This window comes from Hevea brasiliensis, chromosome 17 (genome assembly GCF_030052815.1).
Source record: "Hevea brasiliensis isolate MT/VB/25A 57/8 chromosome 17, ASM3005281v1, whole genome shotgun sequence".
NCBI classification, from domain to species: Eukaryota; Viridiplantae; Streptophyta; class Magnoliopsida; order Malpighiales; family Euphorbiaceae; genus Hevea; species Hevea brasiliensis.
The window spans coordinates 51,652,826-51,672,187 of NC_079509.1; the positions used below are offsets into that span (position 1 = coordinate 51,652,826).

Consider the following 19,362-nt stretch of genomic DNA (forward strand, 5'->3'; position numbering starts at 1 on the left):
ATAATGCATAAGATTAAGAATGACCACATCCAGAGAGTAAATGTAACATACAATGAGGATAAAATGAGAGAGTATCGATTAAAGATGGTTTGATCATGTCCAACATAGAAAATCAAATGCTCTAGAATGGAAATATTATAAATTAGTGGTGGAAGGATTGAGGAGGGAAAGAGGAAGATCTAAAATGACATGGAGGGAATTAGTATCAAAAGATTTACAATTTTTGAATATTGATGCGGGATTGGTCCCAAACAAAATTGAATGGCAAAAAAGAATCCATATAGCAGACCTTAATTAGTTTGAAATAAATGTCTAGTTTTGTTGTTGTTTGTTGTTAAATTACTAAGCACGTACGTAATTACAGATTTTCTTAAGATGGCAGCATAATGTGATAAATTTGACAACTATCATGAATTGAGGCTTAGTATTCCTTTAAGATTGAGTGAAAACACAATATAAGCTTCACAAGCTAAGAAAATCCTAAAAATGATTTGCTTTTATGGCTGTTAGAAGACTAGATTCCTGTGCTGTTATTTTTCTTTGTATGTTTTTATTTTAAATGTATATCGATATTCCAAGAATTAGGGGGGTGTTTAGCCGTCCTTTCCTAGTTTTCTCCATTTTTCACATGTGCACACCTTCATTCATGTACCTCTGTGTGTGCCTGGGATGTGTTGCTTGTGTTTGTGAACGTGCTCGAGTTGACCTCAGAGATCTTGTTAGTGTCTCTTGTTACTTGTGGACGAGACCCTTATCTTCTGTGTTGAAATAACAGGGCTCCTTTGTTTGAATTCCAAACTGATGACTGGGAGTGCTTCTGTTCCATCCTTTGGGATCCGATTCATGCTGATTGTGCAGTACCTCAGGTGAATTAAGCTTGCCAATTTTGATGTTTTGCCATCTCTCTGTATTTGGATTTTTAGCCTTCTATGGATTGAAAATGCATTTTGCATGTGTTCTATAGAAGTGTTAGGACAAAATGACTTGGAAAGCCCAAAATTAGTATGCTGCAACTGTTATGAGAATTGCATGCCTAGGCCTGCATTTAAATCATTGCTTTCAAGTTTCAAGAGTCGATCATAATTGGTTTACGATCATGACCTAGGAAAAGGTCAGTGATAAATATTTTTGATATTGGGATTCATCATGCTTACCTCTTGGCACTGAAAATGTTGGAAAGTGAACATGAAATGTCAATAAATGAGATTCTTGTACTGTCATTCTATTGTGGTAATATTTGGTTTAAGTGAAAATCTCAGTTTGCAATTGGAAATTATAAGTTGATGAATATTAAATGATTGAGCTCTCTCATATGGTTTTAGTTGATATTATTTCAACCCACCATTTGATTACATTTATGTTTTAATATTTAATTCATGTTTTCAAATTGGCCTTAACGACCCAAGCAAGTCTGAACTTTGCCCTTTTCTTGGAGGTTTTTTTATCAAAATGGTGTAATAAAAAAAAAAATTATACTAAAAAAGGATTAGTTTGAATTTAATTATAAAAAAGAAATAAATTATGCTAAATTAGAAAACAGGACACTAATTATAATAGCGTTTTAAGAGTCTAGCCGTTATTATGAATAACGTCCAATGCTTAAATAAAATATAAATATTATTTTAATAAATAATATTATAATAATTAATATTATATATTATAATATTTTTATTATAAAAAAATTATTTTTTATTTAAAATTAAATTAAATTTTAATTAAATAAAAAATTATTTTAATAAATAAAATAATTAAAATTTTTAAGGTAGATTCAGTTTTTACTTTAAATTTTTTAATTATTTTATTTTATATTTTAAATAAAATATAAATATTATTTTAATAAATAATATTATAATAATTAATATTGTATATTATAATATTTTTTATATAAAATTAAATTAAATTATTTTAATAAATAAAATAATTAAAAATTTTTAAATAGAAGTTGGACGAGCTTTTACTTTAAATTTTTTAATTATTTTATTTTAAATTTTAAATAAAATATACATATTATTTTAATAAATAATATTATAATAATTAATATTATATATTATAATATTTTTATTATAAAAAATTATTTTTATTTAAATTTTTTAACTATTTTATTTTATTTAAAACCCTGTTTATGATAACGTCCGGATTCTATAAACATTATTATAATTAGCGTTTCACCTCTACAAATTTCACCTCAATATAATTCACCTATTTTTTATAATTAAATTCAATCTTATCCTTTTAGATATATTTTTTTTTTATTACACGGGTTTGGTAAAAAACTTATTTTCTTGTTTCAATTTTGTCTTGTTCTTTTGGCCTAACGACCCAAAGAAGTCTGAACTTTGCGCCCGCCGCCCCGCCCTTTTTTTTTTTTTTTTTTCCAATTTTATCATGTTCTTTAATTATATCAATTTAAGCCTAACATCTTAACCTTCGTAACAATTCTAATTAATTTAAAGTCTATTTAATATTATTATTATAACTGTTGAGAATACTATTTATTTAAATATATTAATAAGAGTATTAAAAATAGATTAAAAAATAAATTTAATAAATTTGAGCCATAAGGATACTAATATAATAAAATAATTTTTTTTTCAAATAGTTTTTTTTAACATTTAAAATTGTGCTTTTATGAAAAAAAATTTTTTATCCTAAAATTTAATGTCAAATGGGCCTTTAGTAAATTGGCATTTAAATAAACATATAAAGCCTACAAAACTATTTTAATAAGGAAAAATAAATATATGATTTCTATTATTTCCCAATTATGATAATAAAAATATTATTTTTATAATTTTTCCTTTAATTTAAATTTTTATTTTCTAATTATTAAAAAATAATATAAATATGTTTTAGAAGAAAAATAAAATAAATAAAACAAATGTTTTCTTTTTGCTAATTGATATTGTTATGTGGGGCTTTTGTGTATATTTTTATTTTCCTTCCCTAAATTGCTAAAATTGTTATCAATAAAATTGAAAAAAAAATGAAAAGAATAGGATAAAATTGAAAGATATGAAAAGTTCATAACTTTTTGGTCATTAGGCATTTCAAATTCAACTAAGGATTTTGTTTCTGCAAGTTCCCTGCTTTGTTTTGTAGTAGAAACCAATTCTCATACGCTTTTCTCTTACGCATACTCATCATAATTCATTGAGTTTTAGAAGTCAGCTGTTGAATAAATCTATCCTTTGGTTTCATGTAGAATTTGTTACAAAATGGGTCTCATGAAGCAGCCATTGAAATCAGTTGAATTACTTATGGGATTTAGGCTTTCTTTCTCTTCTGTCTCATTCACTGAACTTCAATAAAATGATTGGTGTTTATGACCTACTTTTTTCATAAAACTACAGATAAGAGTTGAGATTGAAGATTCAGACTTTTGGCAATTCAGTTTGGCATTTCTGAACCTTGTGTGATATCTGTGTTCAAGTAATGGACTTTCATGCACACTTGCTGTCTTTGTCATGGTGTGGTGTTCGAGCTGCTTCTCATTCTTCCATAAAATTGCCGAACTTCATTTATGAATTTGTTACTGCATTGATCACCGACCTTCATTTGAAAGTGGATACATTCATCACCTTTGCATTTATCTAGTTTAGTGAAATTTTCATTTTTGGTTGCCATTGTTAGCCAATTTCCTTGATGAGATCATGTATTTCTTTAACAACCTTGAATACTATTTTATCATTACTGGTTTTATAAGCTCCAATTTTTTTTTTCTTTTTGACCAAATGTTATTTTACACATCTGCTGCAGGAGCTGGACACAGATCAAATTCTGAAGCAACCAAAGTATATTCAGACGGTAAGTTTTAGACTCTGCTTCGTGGAAGCTCATACCTGCTGCAAAAAGTGCGTGTCTATATACATATATATATGGTAGAGAAGACCTTGAATCTTGTTGTCAGTGTCCTCCGAGTTAGGTAAATGAAGATAAAACTAACAGTGATGTGGGGAAATCGGTAAAAGTTTCTGCACGGATCTGATTCAACTTTTTGTGGTTTAGGATCCTAGAGTTGTGTTGCAGATGCACTTCTGCAATTTGTTTTATCACTCTGGTTAACATAAAATCATGCTTTGTAGCTGAGACCCCAGTTACAGGCTAAGTGGCAAAAATTGAACCGCACCAAGAAAAAAGATGATTCAATGGACAATGGAGATGTGAGAAATATAAGAACTAAAAAAATGAGCAAATAATGCTCACTTACACAGTGATTTTGTTGAAAGCATCTATACAGTTTGTTTTGTACATTCTGTCATAGAAATTTAAAAAAAAAAAAAATTAATACCCATGAATTTTGGAGTTATTATCATGGTTGTAATGAAATTATTGTATGATATTATTAAGCTATTAGCTTGTGCCTTCCGTTGTGTGCTTCTTTTGCTTCCATAGTTCCATTACCGTTGTTCTTGGGTTGGTAGCTACTTAAGCATGCTATCCCATGGTGCAATGTCTAGCACAACAAGCATAAGTTTCTAGGCTTATATTTTTCCTGTTTGTTTTAATTGATTAATTCATCAAGTTATAACTCCTTACATGGAACACCTGTATGTTAGAAATGCCTTTTGCTTCTTTTTTTCCTGGTTCATTTTTCCTGGGAGAGTACATTGATTCTTCAATTGATCTAATGAATCTCTGATGCTGTAATTGGATGCTGGACATCCACTAAATACAGAGAGTATATTGAACATTAATTCAATTTTAGAAATCTCGAAGTTCAAATCTAGCCATGAAAAATCAGTCGCTTTGCATTTGCGAGAAAATGTGGAACTGCCATCACTGTGGAAGTCTTAGAACAAAAGCTCTCTTTCCATGAATTCTTCTCTCAAATCCCAATTTGAGCAAAATAAATGAATTCTTCTCTCAAATCCCAATTTGATCAAAATAAACTTGGATGAGAGAAGAACAAAGCAGCAAGCTTAGCAGGGAAAAAAGGACGGCAACCAAACATGTGCAGGGAACAGAAGTTAAACAACAGGAAAATGATCTCAGAAGCGTTTCACAACAGAACCACCACATTTGATAACAAAACCACTACATTTGAAGGACTAGTTATGTTTTTATGATCTCTCCTCCGATAAAGTTTGCAAGGATTGTATCTTTGCCTTCATCAAGTGGTTCGTCAAAGTGTCCATTTGACATTAAGATTAGAGGGCTAAAACAAAGAGATTAAAAAATATATATATTTTAAAACAATTTAAATACTGTTAAAAAATAATTTAAAAAATTTTATTTTATTATTTTAATATTCTTATAATTCAAACTTATCAAATTTAATTTTAAATAATTATTAATATTTTTTAACTAATATATTTAAAAAAATATTTTTCTCCATAGCAATTTTAATAAAAATACTAAAAAAAACCTTAAGCTCGCAAAATTACTGCTTTGATCCTCTTTAGAATTATGATATGGGAGTGCTCAAATTGATAGTCATTTTGCAAGACAGAAACCAAAGAGTTGTTAAGAGAGAAGAATATTAAAAAGTGTAAAAAACCACACCCTTTATTTTACTTGCATTAAAGGGTTAAAGATTTTGGACATCTTCATTTTTCATTTGACTTATACATCGATTAAATCTACTTATAAGTATAAAGTTAGTATTTGATTTATTTTTATAGATTAAAAAAAATCAAATTGATATACCTACTTTTTTATAAGTCAAAAGTCCAAAGATATATTTACTTTTTTATTAATTAAAAGATAATATTATTCTAATAATATTCAAAAATACCAACACTACCCTCATTTTAGTAAATTCTGAAACTTAGGCCCTATTTGGCATTGAATTTCAGAGCCTGAAACTGCTTTTTTGAATAAAAGCGCTATTTTAGATGCTGTCGAGAAAAACAGTTTACAAAAAGCTGTTTTATTATTTTAGTGTTCTTATGATTAAAACTAATCAAATTTAATTTTTTTTTAACACTCACTAACTAGTATATTTAAAAGAGTGATTTTCTCAACAGCAATGCCAAACAGGCCCTTAGTTTTGCAAAATTAAAAAGAACATATTTAAGTTAAAGTTAAATGTAAGTAATTAAACCAAACATACTCCAAATATTTCATTGAACTCTGAAGCCTGAACAGCCTATTAGCCCAAATTGCCACCCTAATGAAAGAAGATACCTAGAATTAAATAATTTTCCTAATAGGAAAAAAGAAAGAAAAGAAAGGAAAAAGCTATCATTTGTGATGAGCAGTAACTGACTTGCAATAGATTGGAAACAGAATATTTACAGGTAAGCAAAGCCTGCAAAAAAAATTTGTAAGTACGTTTCAAAAAGATCAAATTTTTTCCCTTATCTCAGCAATGGGAACAAAGATGACAGACTCTTGATGTAACTGGTTTTTATTTGACTTCCTAGACTTGCCAATTTGTAGTCCCAGCAATGTCTGCTTCATATTCTCTAGCCTAACCTTGGCTCTACAAAGTCTCTCCATCTCAGCCTCAGCCACTTGAGACAAAGTCACTGAAATGGAGTTGTTCCTCTTCTTCCCTCTCTTCATTTTTGATTTTAACAGCTTCTTTAAACTCACATCATCACTGTACTCAACACTGATCTGAATATAACAAATAATAAAACAAATATGAGGATGGCAAAAGTTTTGTTATGAGTTCCTAGCCGCAACATGGAGAGTACCAAACACAAAGCACACCAAAGTTTACAAAGCTGCTTCTGTACTACAACAGTAAACTATAAACTTCCTTTTCCCATGTCAAAAAGTGTTCAGGTTGAGAGGCATTCTGATAGCTCACCACGAGCCCATGTTAAATTAAACTCAGCTTATAACCAAATGCTTCCTGTCAGCTTCTTTTCTTTTTTCTTTTTTTTTTAACATGTTGAATGATGCAGTATGTTTTAGATTGTCAATTATGGACTCCAAACGTACAATTTAAAAGATGCTTCAAGCACTTGTTTACATATGTTGTCTATCTACCAGAGTTTCGGCAGCCCATATGTAGCACTGATATGTTGTCAAATGCAAGACAAACAAAAAGCAAATGGCAACATATTTCACTTCAGTAACACTTTCAAAAGAGGCGGTCTTTGTGTATGTGCGTGTGCATAGTTCATGTCATTGTAAGCCGAGTCAAGATAACGATCATGTGAACTATCAAAAGGTGTTGTAAGAACTTTAGATCTGATCATTTACCAAGTTGATTCCAATTATGAATCACGATGCAATCAATCATAGCAAGAGTTTGAAAAAAAAAAGGGACAAAGAAAATGTGAGGAAAACAACTTTGTGCTACCAAATACCTTATTGCTTTTAGAAGGTGATCCAATGGAAGCTCTTTTCCGTTCATTTTTCTCCAAACTGCTGCTTAGAGACTTTGGTTCCTTCCTTTGGAGAACCTGTTGTGAATTCTTTGGGGAACATATACTAGTTTCCATCGAGGCATTATTTAATTCCACTATATCAGCAGTTTTATCCTTCATATTATCTAATCTGGGCCTGGAGATTTTGCGACTAGAATTGCGAAGCTCTTTTGCTCTCCCTGCCTGTTATACAAGATAATTGTCGAGCTTAAAGTCTAATAAAAGATGATCTTGATGGCTTATGATTCATTAGTTTCAACTGTCAAAAGAAGATAACATGATAGGGAATTATTTATTTGTTGATGCAAACAATGTAAAGTTAGGCATATAACAAGTAGACAAAATATGTTACTTGTTCATCAACTCAAAAGATATTAATTACTTCGTAGATGTAGTTTGTCTTTTTCTAACATTAATTACTTCATATACCCAAATAAAAAAAAAAAAAAAAGAGTAGATGAGTTGCAAAATTAAATTAAAAAAGGTAGCCGTGTATCTCTAAAGAAAACGTAGTGATAGACTAACATTTGCACTTGATGAATGTGAAGTACAAACTCACCTTCCTAGATTTTAGAGCCAAGTATCGTGCATTCTTGAACCATTTGCTGACCTGAAATTGAAGTTTGAATGTTAAAAGCTGGATGGTGGAGAAAAGTCATCATCTAACAAGGGTCAACTTGGTGGATGATATAATGATATTCCAAATAAGGGAATCAGGTCTACAACATAAGCGTGCCCATTGCCTCCCTCACTTATAACCACTTAGCATTGAATACAGGTCCCCATAAACCTGATACTATTAGCATGAACACACGCCCAACATATTGTTTTCTTTTGCATCACATCAACTTCATTTGTGTGCCAAGTAACATAACATTTAGGGAAAAAATAACATTTTTATTGGATGACAGTGTTTTACTAGTGTCAAATGCTCCAATGGAAGGGGCAGTACAAAGCTTGCCAAATAAGTATATATTATTTCATGCACCAAATTATTAAATAGTTATTTTATTTCACCTTTTAAGGTGTCATTCTAGCACATACATAGACCAGATAGGCTAAGTTATTACCTTCCCAGGGTCAAGACCCAATTCTTTTGAAAGGTTTTCCTTGACAGTTCTAGAGGGAAGTTCATTCTCTGCAAAAACCTGGCGAAGTTTCTGACAGTACATAAAAAAAAAATGAAAGGACACATTAAGCACTCTACCAAATAATTTACTGCCAAAGATTAAGAATGAGGGAGGGAAATATGCCCTAGCAACAAGCTTTATATGAGCACTGACATATTACTACCTCAACTGCAGAAGGGGGGATTCTGAAAAATGGCCTTCTAACTTGTGAGTCTCGAGAAAGTTTCCTCTTCACGTCAATGGTTTCAACTTTTTTACATTTTTTCTCACTTTCATACAATGTCATAAGTGTGCTGGCTGCATCTGACTCCTTTTCTCTCCGCTTTCTTTTTCCGGGACCCCAGTCTTCATCTTCACTAACTTGCTCATATGCTGGAGCATCCTTTCCAAACATCTCCTAAGAAGAGGGGAAAAAAATCAATTGATGTTAGAAAAAGGACTATGAATTGCATGTTAATTAATAGACCACCGCACAAATAAAACATAAAAATTATCCATAATTAGATTCCATGACAAATTTCAAAATGTTGAATCAAAAAGTGCCAGATCATTGGCGATAAATGCATTCAATCATTCAAGGTTGGCTAGTGAGCTAATTAAAGAAAGAAAGAAAAAACCTTGATTCTCAAACAAAAAAAAGAAAAAAAAAAAAAAAAAAAAAGCAAGCTTCAATATAAATAACACTTGGTTTCAGATATCTAGGCTATGTCTTTCCAACGAATGGTGGAAGTGTGGAGGATGTCAACCATAAAATTAAAACAAATGGTTAAAGTGGAGAAGTGAGACAAAGTCCCAGGAAATCACAAAATACCAGCCAAGTTGAAAGAGATATTTTATAGATCAACAATCCAACCAAATATAATGTATGGCAGCAAATATTGGGCAGAGAATAAACATTTATGCAAGACTTCATAAAGCAGAAATGAGAATGCTAAAAATGAATGTGCAGAAACATTAGGTTGAACCAGGTAAGGAATGGCTGCATTTATAATAAGGTGGAAATGGAGTCAACTGAGAAAAAGTTAAGAGAAGATAGATGCAGATTGGTTAGCTGCATCATAGATTATCAATTGCACAAGCAAGAAAAGTTGAGCATATTGAAATTGCAGGAGAAAGGAAAGTTAGGGGCAGACCAAGGTTAATTTAAAGGGAAGTAGTGACTAGTGAGAAAGCAGATGGAATAGAGGAAAGAAATCCACATGTATCACCCTAACTATTGCTTAGCTTAGTTGAGTATAAATAACAACACTAAGATATCTGTCAAGATACCATAACAAACAGGAATACCACCAAAAAACATTTCATTTATATGGCTTCTTCGATTCCTTCAATCATATGTCTTTTAGTTTTACAGAAATTCAAACAAATTTAACAATTTCTTTTCATGAATTTTGAGTACTCACATCATATAACTTCTTATAGTCGACTGCTCTTCGCTTTCTAGGGCCACACATAATTTCCTCATCACTGGTTTCATCAGAATCTAAACTGCTATAAATAGATTGGTTTCTAAAATCTGTGCTTTCCATCTCCCACTTTCTAGATCCTGAAAAAACCTCACCGTCAGATGACCAACCCAAGCTGGTTGAACTGCTTGCATCATCAGAGGCATCATCATCAGTGCCTGCTCCACTGATGCTGTTCTCCCTCCGTTCAGGATCATAATCATCATCTTCAGAATCATCTGAAGGCCATTCTTGTTCTGGATTCAACAACATACTTCCACCATCAGAAAAATTTGCTGCTTCTTTGAATATATCCTATTTCAAAAAAATAAAAAAAAATAAAAAAAAAAAAACCACAAACTATTATCATTTTGGTCGATAGAGCAGGCAATGCTTATCTGCATAAAAAAATATGAAAAAATAGCTCTAGAAGATAAAATGATAACCTGCCAACAGCCACTCACTGAGAACTGGGTTCCCAGATGTGCATTCATAGCTTCTATAATTTCCATCCTACATTCACAAAACTTGCAAAACCATCCCTGATCTCCTGGTGGTACTGCAAATTAAAATCAATCAAGTTTTAGGAAGAAGCCATTTGTCTCACAACGCAAAAGAAAAAATTCACAAGCAAATGTGAATACTTACTATTTGCAGTGTCCAGTGGAGGATCTAGGCATTTTTGATGGAAGGCACAGTTGCAAGTCCCATCACAGAGAACAATATCATTATCTGGGAAAACTTCATTGGATTTGCACTTTGCGCAGAATATCTGGATGCAAAAAGGGAAATAAGAATAGAAACATGAATATAAAATTATGATAAAGAAAATGAGATCCTCCCATCTGGATATAGTTCATTCAGAGAGACCTAGTTACTCCTTCATTTAAAAGGATCCACGAGAGAAGTTTGAATTCTTTAAAGTTTTACATTATTATAAAAAAATGAATAAAAATTTTAGTAGTAGAAAATATTGATTATGCATACTTACATGTTCATGGGAAACAGATCCATCAGGTGCCATAACCGAGTCTTCAATACAACCCACTCTACTAAGTGAATCCAGCTGATGAATTGTATCGCGTATGCCAAGCTTACACTTCAAAATCTGTTTCTTGGCTCTTAGCAGTTCCTTTTCTGGTTTGATCTTCTCTCGACTGTGGGAATTAAGCAAAGAATAAGATCAACCTAAGCTTTTTCCATAAGAAGCTTCTATCAAGATCAAATTTCTGTTCACTGGCATCTCCATTCTTTTGTTTTCTGGTTAGTATAATTTTTCTTTGGGTCACAAACTCTAATAAGCTCCTGGAACAAGTGCACTATAAACACATTTATATTTTTAAAGTAAATAAATTTTAAATTAACTGTTGACATAACCGCATACTCAGATTAAAATTAAGACAAATGGTTGACATTTCCAAATTGTTTTCACTTAAAATTGGAACAATATGCCTTTTGAGTCAAGCCTAAGTCCAAGCTTCAGTCAGCGAAAATTTTCCATTTCATTGAGTGAGATAAAAGACAAATGGCAACAATAAGCAATACAGCAAGAATACACATAATACGAAACATGGATTTCAAATACATAACCAACTTATTCTCAATTAACCTAGTTCAACTAAATACAAGATTTAAGAAACTGTGAGTAATCAAATATACTTGAATGTTGTGATAGTTTAAGCCCATCATTTTCACCTTTTCCTTCTAAAAAGGTATAATCATACTAATTAAACAGAGGTTAAACTTTAAACAGATTCCTTGATTAAAAATTCCTAACTACAATTATTCTTTTCGGAAAACTCTTTCCAAGACATGCGGAATTATGTGTTAAAAACTCATATACCTTTGACCTTTCCAACCTTCCCCAGAGTAAGCATCAATGAGGTTCTGTTCCAGCTTCATTTTAATCAGCAAGTATCTTGCTCTCCTTTGCAAGCGTGATGGTTCATCTAGTTCCGCCTTCTCCTTTCGTCTTCTCTTATTGTTCTTCTTGTTAAGGTTTTTAAATGTGACTTCCCTGTTGGCATTTTTCCCATTCTCCTCAGAAGCAATAACAGAAGAATGTTTGCCTCGTGGCTTTGAAGAAGCCAGCTTCTTAGGCTCATGAGCTTTTTTTAAGATTTTTCTACTGATCAATTTTTTACTTGTAGAATCATTCCTGATCCCCTTGCTCGAAGGGTCAGTAACTGTGCTCTTCAGCAAATTTGCACCAACAGCTTTCAAATGAGATTTTGATTTTGATTTTGGTTTATGTTTTTTGCAATGAGATATTTTGCTGTCTTTTTTTAACTTTAATGATGCAATTAACATAGACCCATTCTCTGTCTTTGAGAAAGAAGATTTGCCAGACTCTTGATGCATCACCTTCTTTCCAGCACCCCGCATATTGATCTGTCAGGAATAAAACTATGTATATTGAATCAGATAAACAAAATTTGCAATGTTCATCAAACTACATATATATAAATTACCACTTCCCATAAGCAAGAAACAAAACTCAAGATGTAACCAAAAGATTATTGTTCGAAGTATGATTTTGACAGTTTTTAGTTCTGGTTCTAACTCCAACCATCACAAAATTGCATCAACATATGGTTTTGGATAGTCAAATATCAGCACAGTTAATGGTTGCATGAGGCACATCAAATATTAAAATGCAAAATAGTTTCTTCACACACAAAAAGTATGAGTAATTCAATACAAAGCAAAGAGATATTTCTAACTCCTTTGATATTTAAACCTATAAGTAGCTACAAAAACAAATAAAGATAATAAAAGTAAATGCATCGTTTTTAAGAAAAGATATCATCTCATACATATATGTATGTGCATGATTTCAACTAAACACAAATAGAGGATTGCTTGATTAGCAACAAAGAATTAGTATCTGGGTTTTGCACGGAAGAAAATTATTTCCAAAGCAGGAAAAAAAATATAAATCTAAAAAACCATGATTAATTTCATGAAATGTAAATAAAAAGATTAAAAAAAAAAGAGAGAGAGTAAATGCTTGATGAATCTCCTCTCCAAGAACCATTTGAACCCATGAGCATTCAAGAAAGAACATTCATTCAACAAAGACAAAACTGATCAGCGCAAGGTTGGAAATGGGTAAGCTAAAAGAAAAATGGCTTCGATTCCGGAATCACAATAAGACAAGATCACCCAAAAAACTACTAAGAACTAACCCAAAAACAATGAATGGAAGATCAATCTTGATCACACAAAACACCAATTCCAGAAGCACACCAGAAGATAATAATCAAACCCAAACGAAAAGACTTAAAATTTACATTATAATCAAAGTAAAGAAAACACGTAAAAGCGAGGAAAACCAGAAACCAAGCTCAAATCTAACAATATCAAAGAAAAGGGTACCTGAGTAATGGAAGAAAGACACTGAGAAGATCTTGAAATTTAAGAGTTCTACAAAACTCTGCACTATGCAGCAATACTATACGATTGTGTGTTGCAGATATAAAAGTATATATGATTGATTTTTGAGGTAAAATGGCTCCAAAAAATTTTGAAATATTAAAGAAGAAGAAGAAGGAAGCAGCAGATTGAATGATTTGACAAAGGCCGTGGTTCTACTCGCAGCGCCACCCAACGGTTTTGCTGCGCCTGCTCGTAAATCGTAGTTGGAATTTTTTGTCCGATAAAATTAATGCCTTCTTCTTTTTTTTTTTTTTTTCTTCTTTTTTTTGAAAAAAAAATATCTTAATTAGAAGCATTTGAAATTTTTCAAAATTAAGTTTTTTTCTTTTCATTTTTATATAGTAATTGTGTTAGCAAATTTAATTCTGGAATATTCTTGAATTTAAAATATTATAATAATTTGGTTAAAAATATTTTTTTTATTTTTTATTATTTAAAGCACTCAAAAAATAAATTAATTATTATTTTTTTATTAAAAAAATAAATAATTTTTAAAAAATAACTTTTGTTAATAAAAAAATTATTTTTTAAACTTCAACAACCTTATAAAAGTATTTATATATGAATAATAAAAGTACATACCATTAACTTAATATTACAATCAAATAATAAAAAATATTTTCATATAAAATATTTTTTAAAAAAATAATTTTCACTAAAAAAATATTTTTTATATATAAATTATAACAATACAAACTCTAATCACAAAAAAAAAAAAAATAATAATAATAATAATATAACGGAAGGAAAATTAAAAGCATTGCAAGCAAAAATTGAAAAAAAAAAAAAAGTGCCCTATATTGCCCACAAATCTTTGTGATGACCGAAGAGCATATAACTCTTAAGGAACCACTAATAAAGCTCCCCCTCATTGCCATGCAATTCTTACAACAAGAGCACTAATTTCAATAAAAGTCGGAAGTCCTTAACAACAAGGTGTAGAGGAGTGAGGCTAATGTGAAGAGAAGAGAGAAATATAGGAAAGGTTAGCTGGGTAGACGAGGGAATCAGAAGAGGGCGTAAGGAAGAAAGGATTAGAAAATAGAGATAAGTAAGAAGAAATAGAGAGAGGGGGAACTAGTCGAGATAAAGAAGAAATAAAGAGAGGAGATAAGGTTTTTAATGTGAGGGTATTTAAGTAATTTTTATTTTTTATTAAAAAATATTAAATTAGCTTTTTAATCAAGAAATTGCCAATAACAAGTTAAAATGGCTTTTTTGTTACTTAAATTAATGCTAAACGGGTTTTGTGTTATAAATTTAAGTTTAGAAAGTACATTATTATATTATCTTAAATTTAAGTACGACTGATAAAATTTACATGTGATTATATTCAAACCTAAGGCACCTCTAAAAATAAGAAAAAAAAAAGGTGTGAAATTGCTTGAATCTCGAGATATTCTTTGAACTAATTATAAACTTTATTGGGATATAGGCAAATTAAAAGGACTCCCCTCTCAAGAACCGTATATGAGAAATCATCTTGTCCAGCTCAAACAGAACCACCCAAATACCAGTTGAAACAAATATGTGTATTACAGCGCCATAGCATATGGTACTCAAACTTTAGCTCGAGGCATTTTCTCTATCCCTTTTTACTCTGAAAAAGCAGGGACACTATTTTCAAATGAATAATTTCAATAAAATTTTTCAATTTTTTATTTTACTATATTTAACTCTATGTATTCTTGCATCTACTTTCCTAATAAGTAGCCACCAATAGACTTAGTCATAGGTTGAGTTGGGCCTAGAATTGAACTATCAGACATGAGATCAAAATCAATCAATAATTTATGGAATCGAATTGAACTAAACAGTCTAGGAGTCAATTTTGATCCCATCAAATATTAAACATTATTGAATTGGAATTAGACGTCCAGTCCCATTTGAATCTTTTTTTCAGGAAAAAAAATTGAAATTCTTCTCAACCATTGGATTGCCTCAACTCGAACTGAATCAAAATTGAATTGAAACCAGAACTGCTTTCTACCCAAAATCAAAGCCAAACCAAAGCTGCTATGAGCTAAAACCTTAAGAAATTAGTCTCTGTAGTCCAATTCTAGTCCCTTTCCTCTACTATTGGATATTGTGAATTTCAATCTAAAATCAACCAAAACTAGTCCAACATTAAGTATCAATTTGAACTCCCAAGTTTTTTTTTTCCTTTTCAATTGGATAAACAAAGCTTAAACTTGAAACCTTATTATTTTAGAGACAACTTCAATATCACTAAACTAATGCTAATTGGTACCTTTTTATCCTTTATGTTGGCACTAATTGGGAATAGCTTAGTGGGCCAGCATCCTACTCATATCCCTTTGACCCATGGCGCTTGGACTGCTATGCTATAAGGGGTTAGAGTTAGGCCTTTACTAACAGCTTTAGCTTTTGAAATGGTGGTAAGTGTTTGATCTTGCAATTAGTATAAGAGCCGAGGTTATGGGTTCAAATCTATGATAGGTGCTTGGGAAGGGGATTGTTGGCACTGAGTGGGGATAACTCAGTGGGCCAGCAATCTGCTTAGATCTCTTTGATGCATGGTGCTTGGGCTACTACACTATAAGGGGTTAGAGCTGCGACTTTACAAACAACTTAAACTTTTGGCATAGTAGTAAGCGCTCGATCCTAGATTTTATGTACAAAAATTCATGCAAAAGGCATAAACACTACAAAAGGATACAATTGTAGTCATCAAATAAGAGAGATTTATTTTCTGCATATTATCTTTTACTTTATTTTCTCCCATTTTCAGATAAGATAAGAGAGTCATTTTTTTCTTGCCTTTTTTATTCCCCCACACCCCCCCCCCCTCTCTTTCTTTCTCCATCTCGCTCTTTTTTTCGAAACAAAGGGTAAATCCTCAAATACAAGTGGGATTGCTAAGGTGTTGAACATAATTGAGAGTCGTATGTAAAATTAGGCCTTAGTAATACATGTAAATTTCTTTTCTTCACTTTTTTTTTTTAATTCTCTCTTCTATTTTAAATGATTAGCCAAATACTTAACCACACTCTTGTACTAATTGGGATTAACCTATTAAACACCAAAACTAAATTTGTAACCTATTGACCACCTAAAATCCTTAAATTCATCACACTTAAATACAAATATGCATAGTACAAAAAATGTGAGCTATGTGAGTAATAACTTGTCAATTTTATGCCAAATGAAAAAAAAAAACATAAGCTGATATGGCACTATAGCTTCGAGAATCATTTTTATATAAGAGAGAGCATCTTTGTTAACGTGTTTCTCTCCAATTGCTTTGGGATTTTCTCTACTAACCATCCTAGCGAAGAACAAAATTGCAATAAGTGTTGAAATTCTATAAAGTGAGTTCATCTCCAATGTTGAAACATAGTCATCTCTTGGTATATGTAGATTTGGTAAGTTCATTGCAACCAATATTAAGTTTTCCAACACTACTTTTAATCAATTTTATTTTTTTATGTAATTCTTTTTTTATTGTTTTTTTAAGTTCTTATATAATGTCCTGAGAACATTTATATAAAGGTTCATCCATTTTCAGGCTTTTTACTATTTGTTTTTGCATATTTTTCCTTCATTGCTGCTTCTATACAGAAAAAAGGTAAAATAAGGTAATTTAATTTGTTTTTTTTTATTTTATTTTTGTTTAAATCCAAAACTAACTTATTATTATTTTTTGTGGTGTTCTTAGAACATCATAGACACGGCTTTGGAGAGAAGAGGTGGTGGCTAGGATTGATTCACAACCCCAGCCAAATAGTGTTCGGTTAGGTTTCTAATTTCCTTTTTTGTTTTTACTTTCCTTGTTTACTCTGTTTCCTTATTTGTATTCTCATATATGGTAACAAATAAATATGGTAATAATTAGATATGGCAAGTAGTTTAATTACTTTCCTTAATTGAATATGGTAAGTTGTAAACATGTTAAGTAAGATCTTTTCAAACAATGTAAGTTATCACCAAAAAAAAAAAGGCAAGTTAGACCAAGCACTAATAAGGCAGCGCTAAAAGCATTAAAGGTGGGCTAATGCACATGAAGAACTCTAAGGCCTCTTGCATTGGGTATTGGGCCAAATGGGCCATGTAATAGAACTTAATAATTTCTTTTAAAAGTTTTGTGATTTGTAATCTTTTCTTCTTCCCTTTCTCTATTTGTAGGTTTTCTTTAAAAGTTTTGTAATCTTTTCTCCTCCTTCATTTCTATGGATGTTACTTTATGTTTAAACATCATCAATTACATGAAATTGATTTACTAAATTAACTTAGGGAAATAAGGTAAGATTAAAAGAAGTGTTGCATATTAGAGACATGGAAATTCATGTTTAAGGGTTGTGCTTATATTTTGATTATTTTCAATATATTTAAATCAATCCAAAGAATGTAAATAACTTAGCAACATGTTAATTAGGGCAACATGATTATAGACACAATATTTTGGTCGGCCCTTAAATGCATAACTTGTGTAATTAATATACAATTTTCTTTTAAAGTTATAAATTAGTTTCAAATAGTTTCTTGAATGGATCTCCCATCTTAATGTTATCTGAGCTCAACTAATTACATGATCACAGGTCATTTTCTCTAAACTGGTAATAATCCAAGTTATCTCCCAGATAAATAACAAATTATTCAACCTCATGCACACTCAAGTTAGGTTATTTTTGTCACACCTTACCCCTTTGTAAGGCATAACATGATCCCGTAGAATACTTAATGAACTACTGAACTTTACTTACCAATAACTCATTAAGTACACTACAAGGGATTTTGAAATCATTTTCTTACTTTTTGGAAGTGGTGAGCATTTTTTGTAGGAACTAAAAAATTTAATTGAAGTTGAAAAACTATGTAAAATTTTTGACCATTTTTATTTTTCCGCAAATTTTGGAAAAATTTCGGCAGAGTGCCGGCAATATTTGCAAAAACCAAAAATTTTACCTGTAGGAAAAACACTTCCACTAATATTACACTTCACCAAATCAACCACCAAAACTCAATTCAACACAAATCTTATCCATCTCCACAATTTAAAATAAGATTGTTATCCCAAATTTTCCAAAATAAGTTATACACCATGCATTTAAAATATTTGATTAAATTTACAATTTAGTTCACAGACATAAAAAGCCAAAGACCATATTATTACATATGACTGTACAACTGCTCAGTTACAAAAGTAAATATGACTACAAAATCATTTACATCAAGAAATTGCAAGGGTATAATCAAATACCCGTACAAAAGTCTCTGGGCAGTCCCCCACAATCAGCAGCTCACTCTGCTGCTTTTTTCTTGCCTCTATCTGCGACAGCAAAAGAAGCTATCGCTGAAAAATACTCAGTGGTGCACAATAAAATATAAAGGCATAATATAAAATATTTATGAACAATTCACAGTTCAAAAATTTCACAATCATATTCCATAATTTTTTTAAAGCATCTTTTAGCACAATTTTGATCAAATAATTTAATAAACACAGTGTTGTCAATCCATACACAACTTAAGCCATGACACAAAATTTTCGATCAATGTCGTGTTGTACACCACGACAAAGCGATCTACAACCTCACTAATCGAAATCAATGAGGGAGGTAGCTAGCTAGCTAATGAGTACTCATCCGATCTCGACCTCAGCTGTTAAGCCAGAGAGGGAGGAAAATAGACGATCTCAACCCCATAAATGGAGGAGGAATAATGTGATATTGTCATGCTAAGTGTGAATCCAAAATCAATTTAAAATAATTGTTTCCAATAATTTATGAGAGATCCCAAACAATTTTCAAAGTCATTTTTGCACTCATAAAGTGGCAATACAATTCATAAATAGCACAGTGATTTCATAAAGCATAGCAATTCAAATTTTCAATTGGAAAACAATTGCATAAATTTATTATACAGAAACCTGACGTGAGTCGCCTCTAGGCCTTGACTCAGTCCTTTGTCCCTTCTGGGTCTTTTTCAACTGAAACACACAATTGACAGTGTTTCAGTATCTTATCTCACAATAAATTCAATAATTAATTCATATATACTCAATTC

The 19,362-nt window shown here is 31.0% G+C and overlaps 1 protein-coding gene and 1 long non-coding RNA gene across 3 annotated transcripts; one reads left to right on the forward strand and one right to left on the reverse strand.

Annotated features, from left to right (window-relative positions):
• Positions 1 to 2,965: 2,965 nt before the first annotated feature.
• Positions 2,966 to 4,365, forward strand: LOC110654733 (uncharacterized). Its single transcript, XR_002494764.2, has 2 exons — positions 2,966 to 3,652; positions 3,757 to 4,365. It is a non-coding gene; the product is annotated as an uncharacterized LOC110654733 (long non-coding RNA).
• A 1,672-nt stretch (positions 4,366 to 6,037) lies between these two features.
• Positions 6,038 to 13,572, reverse strand: LOC110654732 (pathogenesis-related homeodomain protein). Of its 2 annotated transcripts, none has more exons than XM_021810827.2 (11): positions 13,276 to 13,572; positions 11,741 to 12,303; positions 10,889 to 11,054; positions 10,546 to 10,669; positions 10,344 to 10,456; positions 9,856 to 10,212; positions 8,616 to 8,849; positions 8,393 to 8,482; positions 7,882 to 7,932; positions 7,263 to 7,505; positions 6,038 to 6,561 (listed from the first exon to the last, which is right to left on the reverse strand). In XM_021810827.2, the coding sequence occupies exons 2-11, from the start codon at positions 12,280 to 12,282 to the stop codon at positions 6,286 to 6,288; spliced, it is 2,196 nt and encodes a 731-aa protein (XP_021666519.2). In that variant the 5' UTR covers positions 12,283 to 12,303; positions 13,276 to 13,572; the 3' UTR covers positions 6,038 to 6,285. The 2 variants fall into 2 exon arrangements, with proteins under 2 accessions (XP_021666519.2, XP_021666517.2); XM_021810825.2 differs by having other exon boundaries at positions 11,741 to 12,288; positions 13,276 to 13,571.
• Positions 13,573 to 19,362: the final 5,790 nt, after the last annotated feature.

What these genes read in the sequence shown, in the direction of transcription:
- LOC110654732 (XM_021810827.2), bottom strand. Translation starts at nt 12,282, where the DNA reads ATGCGGGGTGCTGGAAAGAAGGTGATGCATCAAGAGTCTGGCAAATCT. An exon ending in TGGGTCTTGACCCTGGGAAG is followed by an intron (nt 7,933 to 8,392) that starts GTAATAACTTAG and finishes CTTCAATTTCAG; the next exon opens with GTCAGCAAATGGTTCAAGAA. An exon ending in CACCTTCTAAAAGCAATAAG is followed by an intron (nt 6,562 to 7,262) that starts GTATTTGGTAGC and finishes TGTTATATTCAG; the next exon opens with ATCAGTGTTGAGTACAGTGA.